Source organism: Octodon degus, unplaced genomic scaffold (assembly GCF_000260255.1).
Source record: "Octodon degus isolate 3935 unplaced genomic scaffold, OctDeg1.0 scaffold00139, whole genome shotgun sequence".
Lineage (NCBI taxonomy): Eukaryota > Metazoa > Chordata > Mammalia > Rodentia > Octodontidae > Octodon > Octodon degus.
In genome coordinates, this window is record NW_004524715.1 from 2,810,929 (window position 1) to 2,822,842 (window position 11,914).

General features: G+C 38.1%; 2 protein-coding genes across 4 annotated transcripts; one reads left to right on the top strand and one right to left on the bottom strand.

The window, feature by feature from the left end:
* Window positions 1-301: 301 nt before the first annotated feature.
* Dnajb9 (DnaJ heat shock protein family (Hsp40) member B9) lies at window positions 302-4,657 on the bottom strand. 2 transcript variants are annotated; one of them, XM_004641632.2, is made up of 3 exons: window positions 4,552-4,657; window positions 1,815-2,041; window positions 302-1,041 (listed from the first exon to the last, which is right to left on the bottom strand). In XM_004641632.2, the coding sequence occupies exons 2-3, from the start codon at window positions 2,029-2,031 to the stop codon at window positions 590-592; spliced, it is 669 nt and encodes a 222-aa protein (XP_004641689.1). In that variant the 5' UTR covers window positions 2,032-2,041; window positions 4,552-4,657; the 3' UTR covers window positions 302-589. The 2 variants fall into 2 exon arrangements, with proteins under 2 accessions (XP_004641689.1, XP_023557478.1); XM_023701710.1 differs by lacking the exon at window positions 4,552-4,657 and adding an exon at window positions 4,039-4,164.
* Thap5 (THAP domain containing 5) lies at window positions 4,267-11,018 on the top strand. Of its 2 annotated transcripts, XM_023701709.1 has the most exons (4): window positions 4,477-4,553; window positions 4,936-5,021; window positions 8,829-9,021; window positions 9,765-11,018. In XM_023701709.1, the coding sequence occupies exons 3-4, from the start codon at window positions 8,875-8,877 to the stop codon at window positions 10,665-10,667; spliced, it is 1,050 nt and encodes a 349-aa protein (XP_023557477.1). In that variant the 5' UTR covers window positions 4,477-4,553; window positions 4,936-5,021; window positions 8,829-8,874; the 3' UTR covers window positions 10,668-11,018. The 2 variants fall into 2 exon arrangements, with proteins under 2 accessions (XP_004641690.1, XP_023557477.1); XM_004641633.2 differs by lacking the exon at window positions 4,936-5,021 and having other exon boundaries at window positions 4,267-4,553.
* Window positions 11,019-11,914: the final 896 nt, after the last annotated feature.

Consider the following 11,914-nt stretch of genomic DNA (forward strand, 5'->3'; position numbering starts at 1 on the left):
CTTAGTTGATCAAACAGCAATATCATTGCCTGTACCCAATTCTGTGGCAAGACAGGGTTTCATGGTAAATACCAAAGCATCCCTTTTTAAAGCTTTCAGTAGCCATTTACCACTGAACGCTCTCCTTTATGGCCTCAATTACACAGTCATACATTCTTAGCAATCCAAGTCACAAATGCTACAGCATGCAATTTTAAATTGGCAAAGGTTTCACTGTAAAGATCATTCAAGTTTTCACAATAACTTTTAAAGTTTAATCTATGTATCAAGCAAACTCAACCCTTTTTTTTTTTTTTGGTGGTGGTGGTAATGAAACTGGCCACACTGATGAGCCTAAGGGCACATAGGGGAAAAAAACAGGAGAATCTTTTTTAAGGACTTGACCTAATCAAGAAAATAATTAGATTTTTGTCTATATCACTAGCTGAATGTTGCTCAATTTGTCAAAAAAATTTAAATATATAATAGTAATATCAAACTTCTGAGTAAAATCATGCACTTGTCAAAATATTTCAGAGAAAACTTTTTCATCAAAGATACTAAGTAAGAGTCAACCAGGTGGGTTTAATAAGAACTGAAAAAGGAGGAACTATTGTCCTGAACAGTCAGTGTATGTAGTGACCATATTTCCTCTTCGCTGAGTGACAGTCCTGCAGTGCTTGCTAGATCCATGAAATCTATTTTCAGTCTGTACTGTGTGCCGATTGGTGGAGTCAAAGCCACTAAAAGAAAACATTTTCTCCATATCTTCAAACATGTCATCAAACAATCCACCTCCAAAAGAAAACTCCTGGAAATGATGCCTCTGTCTACTAGAACCATCTTGCCGTGTCTGGAAGTGATTTTCAAAATGCTTCTTAGATCGAGTGTTTTGGTTTTGACCAAAAAAACTAAAGTCTTTAAATAAGTCATCAAAATTGAAATTAAAGGACTGCTCAAAAGGACTTCCACTACCTCTTTGTCCTTTACCATCAGTGAAAGCACTGTGTCCCAGTGTATCATATTCCTTTCTTCTACTAGCATCTGACAGTGTTTCATATGCTGGAAGAGATAAAAATATTTTAGTAACGACCTCCTAAAACACCTGAGTTCATTCAATTCTATATTTAGCAAAGGATTTCATGTAAGCAAAATGAAAGTAGTATAAACAAAGTTCTAAAAGAAGGCAAGGACTTCATCTTGATTCACTCCTGTATTATCAGTAGCTTGCACATTGATATCTGTAGTAAACACCCAGTAAGTGTCTATTAAGTAGATGCTACCATTACCATAAGTAAATATTCCAACTACAATTACAGAGTTCTTTAATCCTTCATAATTTTTGTGTGAAACAATTATCTGTATTAAAGAATTTAATAGTCAAAAAACTACACACTCAATTAACAGGAATTAAGATTTTTCTCTTCCTTACTAGTTGAAGTAAATGCATGATTCCAACTCCTCAGTCAATTACCATCACCCACCATTAATTATGATTGGTCATGGAGGGTAATTCATTGTATAACTACTATGGTTGTCTAAAGTAAAAATGTGTTTCATATTTTCCCTTTACCACATACTTGTGATTTGTAATATAGAACAAATAAGAAAATTTTAGAATCTATTTTAATCTACTTAGAATAGTTTCATAAATTGAGAATTTTGCATAAATTCCTTTTTACAGAGAAACACAGTTATTTCATCAATTACAGAATGAAATCATCTACCTTCAACCTTTTTAGATCTGTTCATTCATTCAGGAAACAAGTAAATATCCATAAAATGAGAGTCTTCTGACCAGTAATACTCAAGAGGGCTCAGAAAGAGTTATTTACCTTCTGCAATCTCTCGGAATTTTGCTTCAGCATCGGGGCTCTTATTTTTGTCAGGATGATACTTCATGGCTAATTTGTGAAAAGCCTTCTTGATTTGGCGCTCTGATGCTGATTTTGGCACACCTAAAATATCATAGTAGCTTTTTGAGGCCAGAATCAATTCCGTTATCATTAAAATGCAGATTGCAAAGATGAAGACTGACTGGGTAGTAGCCATTTCTAATATCCTAAGAAAAGAAAAAAAAGAAAAAGGTTAGCTATGGAATTAATGTTAAGAATTTTTTTTTTAAAGAAACCTAATAAAATTTTAGGATACAAGGTTTAAAAAAAAAAAAAAACCCAGTACTTGGGTGAGGTAAGATCATTGTGTTGAGGCCAGGTTCCACTATACAGTAAGTTCAAGGTCACATGAACTACACAGTGCAAGCCTGTTTCCAAAAAAAAAAAAAGAAAGAAAAAGACCAAAAGAACCTTCCACACTTGCAAAGTATGAAGCATGCATATATATATATATATATATATCCCCTACTATACTGTCAGTGTTACACTTAGCAATTTTTCCTTTTTTTTTTTTTTTTTCAGTACCGGGGACTGAACTCAGGTTCACTTAATTCTACTGAGCCATCTCCCCCAGCCTCAGAATATGAATTCTTGAAGGAAAGATTAAAAAAAAAAAAAAAAATACTACACTTAAAATATTATTGGATTTTCTTTTTTTTCAACTATGCTTGCTTATGATGGAGTCTCAGTATGTGTCAAAAACCAGTATCTAGCCAGGCCTGGTGGAACATTCTGGTAATATCAGCACTGGGAGGCTGAAGCAGGAGGAGGAGCATTGACTTTAAAACCAACCTGAACAACAAAGTGAGCTCAAAGTCAGCCTAAACTGCATAATGAAAACCTGCCTCAAAACGACTAAGAAAAAAAAAATCACTGAAGATGTTGTGTCTGTGTGTTTGCCCCATATATTTTGTGGAAAGGCAAAGCCAATAAAGACATTTTTCAATTTACACGAATTCTATTTGCTCTTAAGAAAGTTAATACGATTTGGGAGTTACAAAACCTGCATAAATGTAAGACTTTACATGTTTAACAAAGAAGTATGAATAAAAATGATCAGTTTAAAACTCGATAAAATTGAAACCAGGTGTGATGGCCTTTGTAATCCCAGCACTCAGGAGGTTGAGGTAAGGAGTTCAAGACCAACGGGTGAGCTACATAGCGAGTTCAAAGCCTGCCTAACCTGCATAGACCCCCCCCCAAAAAAAAAAACCAACTAAAATTTCTACTACGGTTGCCAGAAAAAAAAAAATCATACTTTACAGAAGTTAATTCTTACCTTCAAACTCCTCAGTACTGTACTTACTATGTCTTACCTATAAGTCTGTTTTAATTTAGAATTGAACTTAAACTCTTAGTACTTACTGAAATGCAATTCTAACGGAGTGATCCTGTTGTTTTCGAATACACCACCACAGGAGTCCTTACTAAGGTATGATGACACAAGATGACGAAAAGACGCCATGGTTTGTGGAAACTCTATTCCCCTTGTGGGATATGCTGAGAGCAATCAGCAGGTGGATTGCATTTTTCTTTCCCAGCGCTACTCCTAGCTACGACATCAAGGGTCAAGCACAAGCGCCTGGTCTGAGGGACACAATCGCAGCTCGCCCTAGGAAGCTGCGTCCAGGAAGCTTGCTCCCTCTCGAAGGGCGGTGTGCGAGTGACAGGCGCCTTCGGGAGGAATAAACGTCACCCCGCAGTCTCGGGGACAACGACAACTCCTTAAGAGTCAACCTTTAACGAGAATCTGGCTTCTCATCTAAGAGGGACCCGCTGGACGGCAGTCTGGGCCCCTTTCCCGGGACAGCGGCGGCCGCGCGGCTCCGCGAGACCCGCGCCCGAAGGCGCCCAGCCCAGGGCTCCAGGCTGCCACCGAGCCGCCCCGCGCCCCACCAAGGCTCAGTCCCAACCCCAACAGTACTGTCCCGCGGCTCGGCCTCCTCCCTCCGCGCCCCGCGTCGGGACACGGTGCCGGAAGCCCCTGCGGCAACCGCGGCGGACGCCAACGCCAGGTCGGTCCACAGACAAAGGCTGCGGAACAGGGGCGCCCTGAGCCCACTCCCCGCGAGCGGTCCGGGCCTCGCCAGCACCCTCCGGGCGTAGCTCCCACAGACGGGGACACCAGCCGCCCCCGGCCGCACGCCGCAACCCGGCTGCTCACCCTGGCCCCGGCTGTGTCTACGTGCCGTCCGCGCGCCCTGCTGCGGCTTCCACGGCGACCTCCACCTCTGCCGCCGCGGCCGCGTTCCTCCAACGCCTGCTCCCTACAGGCGGGCGTTTAGCTGCTGGCGCCACCGCCTCAGGAGATGACCTACACGAAACGCTTTCCCATTGGCCCGCGCCTCCCACCTGACCTTGGCGCCCTACGCGCACGTGGAAAACTGTTGTTGCCGTTCTGCCTGAGCGTCACTTCCGCCCCCCACCAAGGGGGCGGTGCTAATGCCAGCGGAGGCGGAAGTCTGTCGCTGGTTCCGGCGTCCGTCCTCAGGGCGGCATCCCGGCGCAGGCGCAGTAGCTCCAGTGGCTGCGAATTGCGGCCCCGCCTCAGCGAGGAGGGGTAGCTTGTGCCTGGGTGTCCCGGGTCCTTACCCAAGTGATGCCCCGCTATTGCGCAGCGACTTGCTGTAAAAACCGCCGGGGGCGAAATAATAAAGACCGGAAACTGAGTTTTTACCCGTAAGTTGTTCCCTGGGCAGAGGCGTCAGTTTCGACCGTAGGCCACCGTCGGGGTGTCTGCTGTCGGGTTTGGAAATCTGTGTTGTGCCCTTCCTGTCTGGTCACCGCGCAGGGAGGACGCCAGGGCTTGGGTTCACTGTGGGTCTGTAGAGGCTGGGCTGCTGACGAAGCATGGGGCTGTTTGCTTTTAACAGAGGTAATAGTTGGTGCGGTGCCCGGTGATTTCCAGAGCCCTTCCCTCTTCTCACTTGACCTCATTTCATTGAATGACTTGATCCAGCGTTTAGGTTGAAATATCCAGCAAACGTGCCAGTTAGGAAGGTGCGCTCAGAGTTACAAGTCTTGTCGATAGAGAACTTTAATCGCGTTTTTCTCCTGAAAGATCGGGTAACCTACCGACCTTGAAAGTGTGCCAAGGAGCCAAGCGAGGTGTCAAACGCCTTTAAACCCAGCACGGGAGTGGCTGAGGTAGGAGGATTGCTGCGAATTCGAGGCCATCCTCGGCTACCTAGTGAGTTGAAAGCCGGTCCGAACTGCATAGCGAGACCCTGTCTCAAAAAGACAAAAGAAAAAAAGGAGTTTTGTGCTGTACATACCTTTCATTAGTACAAAGAATAAGGCATATGTTATACTCAGAATGGCTAGGATCACACAGTACTTCCGTGAAATTACAGAACTACTGATGGTTCTGCAGAAGAACACGGAAGTGGTGTTGTATAATAAAGAGCCTGCGCTTCAAAACTGCACCTACTAACTTCAAATCCTTGTCCCATTACTTTGCATCTGAATGACCTGCAAAATATTTAGCTCTCCATGCCTCATATCCTTCATATGTTAAGTGGAGATATTAGTAGAACTTACTTCAAGCTTACAGTTTGAAGAGTAAAACAGTACTGGCTGGAGGTACATGCTTAATATCTATATGAAAAATCCCGTGAAAATCAACAAATTTAAAATACGACGTTTCATTTTTCCTTGCTTTTAAAAATAATTTCATCTAGAGCTAAACTGGTTGTCTTTAATTTTGTTTAAATGTGTACGAAGTATGTTGTGAATCCAGTTTTACTTTAGATATGAAGCTGTTACTTGCTAGTGGTTCAGCTGTTTTCCATTATCCTACATAATGAGGGGAAAACATTATAACCCTACCCTAAATAATCCACGCTACAGGGTGGTATATCAAAGATTGTCTCCTTCAATCCCTTTCACAAGATACTGAGAGAGATTTGGGGAAGAAATAGGTGATAAGTACATGCTATTACATTAATGGCAGCTCTGAGGTGGTTTGTAGCAAAAGATCATGTTGAATTAATTCCTACATATATTTTTCCTTAAGCACCTGCTTAGGCAAGCACAGGGACCAGGGTTCAATCCCTGGCACCACACGCTGTGACAACTCTGCCCTGGCCACACTGAGCCAGCCACTGAGACCTGGCATGGTGGCGCATGCCTGTAATCCCAGCACTGGGGAGGCTGAAAACAATCACTCAAGTCCAAGCTGTGTAGTGAGACCTTGTACCTTAGATTACCAGATTATAATCCCAGAGTGCAAAAAAGGAAATTGAGACCGAGTCTTGCTATGTAGTTCAGGCTGGCCTCATTCCTGGTATCTTCCTGCCTCAGCCTACTGAGTCTTGGGGTTACAGGTATGTACCACCATGCCTGGCTAGAAGTCTTTCTGATTTCTGATTAACCTTTGTGGACCTCAGAGTTACCATATTTAAGAAGGAAAACATAGTAATGTAAATTAATTATAAATGTTTTTCCTCACATATAAAAGTATGTGAGTATTTTTTATTTCTATGTATTTTTTAAAATTACCTATATAATTCACATAAAAAAATGAAGTTTTTTTCATTCTAATAGCACCAAACTTTAGGAACTGAATTTGCTCACGCTAAAATTGTGGCATGCAATAATATATAAGTGTATATGAATTTAGTAAATACATGAATATAGTACCCTTTTTTACTGTAATTATCTTATATATGTTGGAAAAATTGAATAATTACCAGTTAACAAATTAACCAGTTAAGAAACAGTAGCACTAGAAAGGTATTAATTTAAGAAATAACATCCCAAGCAGTTTCTTAAAACATTTATTCGTTGAGGAAATAGTGTAATGTATGTACCTAAAAGGATATTCACAAAGTATAATTTTTATGACATGATAACAGGATATAGGTAAAATGCATTTTACAAATAGCATTCTTATGCTTGAATTTATATTTAAAAAGCATTATTCTAAAAGGTCTCATTTTAGATCTGCCAAATACTTGAATTTAATTCTTTTAGATTTTAAATGCTCTTACTTGTTTTTTTTGTTTTTTTTTCTTTTCAAAGTTTTATTGATAAACATATAGCAATGAGACAGTTTCAAATCAAATCGAAAGTACAGTTTCAACAAATAATACACTGCATACATTCTTCTTAGTGGTTAATTGCTGTACAAGATGCAGACTTGTGATCCTACTTACAAACACCATTAGAAAAAATCATTCTATTCATTAAGAGAATGCAACTATATATCTATCCCAACCACTTTGAATACACAGATACAAAATGGACATTCATAGTTATACCACAATTTTTTTTTAAGTTCTGTTGTTGAATATTATAGGTGTGTAAACTCAGCAAAATATTCTAAAAGAGTACAGAAGCCCATAATAGCATTGGGTCTTCTGTAAATGCTCTTACTTGTTATGCCTGTCATACTTAACCCCAGTTATTTATTTACTAGGACAAAATATTTCCGAAACGTAAATATTGTTTCTATGGTGAGAACTTCCAAAGGTGGATCATCTGATGTTTTTACGTAAGGGTATCAGTGTTAAAAGTTATTTCCTATAAAATACCCAGACTCTTTTTCCCTACAATCTTATAAACTTAATAACATTTAGAGGAAAAAATATATACTACTTAAGACAAGCATAAACTGAAAGTTTAAAATGGAGGTGATTATACAACAGCTACAATTTATATTAGACATTTGATAGGAAATTATAGTATTTTACAACAGAAAAAGAATACAAGCCACATAAGTAATTTAGAATTTTCTACTAACCACAAAAGAAAAGAAAAAAGTGAACTTAATTTTAGTGTTTTCTTTTAATTTAACCCCAAACTCCCTCACAAATGGGAAATTATTATGTAATATATGTGTTCAACTGTGTTCTTTGGAAAATCATCAGATGAAATATAAATCACTGTCAACTCGTGTTTAGAATATTTTGTTTTATTTATTTTATATTTTTTATGAGGTAAGGTCTCGCTGTATGGTCCAGACTGGCCTTGAACTCACTATGTAGGCCAGGCTGGCTTTGAACTCATGGCAATTCTCCTGCCTCAACCTTCCAAGTGCTGGGATTACAGGCATGTAGTATACTTTAAATCAAATTTATTTTAACAGTATGAAATTTTTTCTACCAAAGTATACCGTTATGCCAATTTTACCTAATTATACAGTACCACATTTGACTATGCTAGAGGCACCTTTAAATACAAGTTATTGTCAGCATAGGAATAAAATGTGATGAGAGCTGTATTGCCTTTGTCTGTTTTTTATGTTTGATTTGTTTCTTACAAAACATGAGTCTATTTTTAACATGTTTATTTCTTTTCCTTCAGAACTCCTTTTGCAAAACTCCAGAGTTCCTAACCTGTTGCTTACAGAAGTCAAAAATGCTACACTAAGTTATATGTAGATAGACTTGAAGCTGATGCTTATAAAGAGAATGGAATCTTAGTAGGGTTTTTTTGGTCAGTATTCATTTTATTCAATTAAACTGTTTAAATTAATATTTTCCTGTAATAAAAATCTTAGTATAAGTAGCCAAAAGCTTAATGCTGCCTAAAATTATAAACAATAAATCATTTGACTTGTGGAAACAGTATGAAATGCATTTGAATGATAATCTAATTTATACAAACATTTCTATTTATGCTTCCTACTTCCTGTTTGTTGTACAGCAAAATAAAAGTGGAACATGATCCATAAAAAATGGATTTTATCCTTCTCAGGAATATATATTTTACTTCCAAGATGTTGAGCTATGGATTTTACAAGCTTAATCTCAGGCAAAATCATTAGCTAAGGATCATATCTTAATCTTCAGAGGTAATGGGATACTTAAGATGCTCTTATTTGATAAGTATAGCTGCTTTGCCTTTGCAGCACGTGACCAATAAGAACACATAGACATACAGGCCTGGCATCTGGCAAAATTATAAAACAAATAGTAAACTTCCTCTTTTTTTTCTTTCTCTTATTTTCAGGTTTCCTCTACATGACAAAGAAAGACTTGAAAAGTGGTTAAAGAATATGAAACGGGATTCTTGGGTTCCCAGTAAATACCAGTTCCTGTGTAGTGACCATTTTACTCCTGATTCTCTTGACATCAGATGGGGTATTCGTTATTTAAAACAAACTGCAATTCCAACAATCTTTCCTTTGCCTGAAGACTGTCAGGTATTGGAGTTGGGTTCGGGGCTTATGTTGAACAGCATGGCACCTTTCAAGGGCAGATTACAAGGCAGGCAATGAGGTAGAAAGAAAAGGCAAGATAACTTGGAAAAGCATATTGAGAATAAGGAACACTAATTTTTTTTTTTTTTTTTTTTTTTTTAATGTATTTGGTACAAGGTCTGTAGGGTCTACAGGGTCTCACTAGGTAGATTGGACTCGTAGTGATTCTACTGTTTTCAACCTGCCAAGCACTGGGATTACAGACGGGTGCCACCACGCCCAATCTCAATCCCTGTCTCAGTGCACCCTAGGGGCGAGGCTGGCACAGCACACCAGGCCACTGTGCTCTGCCTAAGCACGCACTTTAGTCTGCTGAGCTATCTGGTCAGCCCAGGAACACTATTTTTTTATTTTAAGTATGTTAATTTCTATAAAATTTGAACTGTTGTGAAACATGGTTTAAGAAAATCAGAAGATAGCACATTATGCATTATTAGTTTATTGACAAAGTTAAGCTTTTTTTAACTTGTCATTTGAATGATCCAAAATGTTTTTGTCATATTGATGGGCTGCATGTTTTTTTAAAACATTAAGATATATTTGTTATGTAGTTAGAACATTTTTTTTAACTGAATAAATTTACTTGACCAATATACTGCTCAAAATTATACTTCAACAGTCAGTACTAATAAGAGAGTAAGCTGATAAGGGTGTCTTTTTTAGAATATGAAAATATTATTTTCCAGGGAAAGGACCCTTCCAAAAAAAAATCTCAGAAGAAAAAGTTGGAAGATGAAAATGAGGTATGTCTAAAAACCAAGTCAGAAAAATCATTTACATTAAATGAGACAAAGAAAAATATAATTAACACAGATGTGCTCCCTGAACGTGCAGACTTAGTTGATTCATATGCTGTGGTGAATCCAGCAGCTCCTAATGCAGGAGGTATACAAAATAACATATTAACTCTTAATCTAATTGCACAAGATAACAGAAAAGCACAATCTACTTTGAAAACATCAGTCAACCAAGATTCACATAGAAGTGGTTTTCATACGTCTTTTGAGAATCAAAATTCTACAACTATTACTATGACAACTTCAAATTCAGAAGATATTCAACAGTTTTTGGAAACACAAAAAATTCTTGAAATAACTACCAATCATCTTAATCCTAATCTTACAAATAATTCCATGGAAATTAGTTCACAGGAAAATCCATTCTTATTCAGCACAATCAGCTCAGCAGTTGAAGACTTAAACAAAGAGTCTCTTATTGCCATTTTTGTGCCCACAGAAAATTTGAAACCTGTTGATAATTCTTTTATACCAACCCAAAAAGAAACCATGGAAATGGAAGACATAAGTATTGACGACTCCTTATATAAGGATGTAGATCATGGGGCAGAAGTTTTACAAATTGATCATTCTTACTGCAGACAAGACATAAATAAGGAACATTTATGGCAAAAAGTCTCTAAGCTACATTCAAAGATAACTCTCCTTGAGCTACAGGAACAAAAAACTCTAGGTAGGTTGAAGTCTTTAGAAGCACTTATAAACCAGCTAAAACAGGAAAACTGGCTTTCTGAAGAGAATGTCAAAATTATAGAAAACCATTTCACAACATACGAAGTCACTATGATATAAAGAGGTTTGTAATTTAAAGAATTATGTGTAATGGGAACCTTTTTTCTATATAAAATTCTCATTTTGGGGCCAGGGAGATGGCTCAGCAGAATAAGCACTTCCCTGGCAAGTGCAAGGGCCTGAGTTCAATCCCTGGTTCCGAAAAAATAAAATAAAATAAAATAAAATTCTCATTTTAATGAAGCTATGAAAGTACTCTTAATACCATGAAATAATCCTACTCTGAAAATGTATATTCATAACACAGTTTTAAGAGTTATTAGAAATAGTTTTATTGATAATTTTTTCACATTAAAGTCCAAATAGTAATGATTAAATAATAGAATTTGATCATAAAATAAAAAGATACGGTTAAAAAAAAAAAAAAAGATACGGTTAAAACACCCAGAATATTACCAGTTTTGAGTCTACTGCTGGTATATGAGTTAAGCTATTTACTTTGTCGGTTTTTTTGTTTGTTTATTTCCTTTTTTGGCAGAACTGGGGATTGAACTCAGGCCCTTGCGCTTGCCAGAGAAGCACTTACTCCACTGAGTCATCTCCCTGGCCCGCTATTTACTTTGTTTTTTTGTTTTCGGAACTGGGGATTGAACTCAAGCTATTTACTTTGGATCTCAATCTCTAATCTAAAAAATAAGGACGTGTGTGTGTGTGTGTGTGTGTGTGTGTTTCGATGTAGGTTCTTACTGTGTACTCCAAGCTGACCTTGAATTTACTGTGTAGTCCCAACCGGCCTCTTAACCCACAGCAATCCTGATTAGCCTCCCACATGCTAGAATTACAGGCATGTACAGCCACACCCAGCAAATACCTGCTTTTTGTGTCTTGAAATTTCTGTTTTGTTTGATTTGATTTGAAGGCAGTGTCTTCCTGTGTAGTTCAGGCTGGGGTTGAATCCAGGCTGTCTTCAAACTCCTGATAATGCTCTTGCCTCAGTCTCCCAAGTGCTGGGATTATAGGCATGTACCATCACACCCAGCTTTATTGCCTTTCTATTACCTTCATTAGGACAATTTTCCTTTTTCATTTTTTAACTCTTTTATTAGTACATACTTGTCATAGATACTAATCACATTCAGCATAGAACAGATTTTCTATAAGAAAATAGTAAAAGTTGGATAGGATTTGTATTAGGTTAGTCTCAGTATATATTTCATTCTGTATTTCTTGGACTTTTGGCACGTAATTATGTATCCATAATATATAACAAAATACTGATTTTATTTCACTTGAGTGCAGCACTTGAG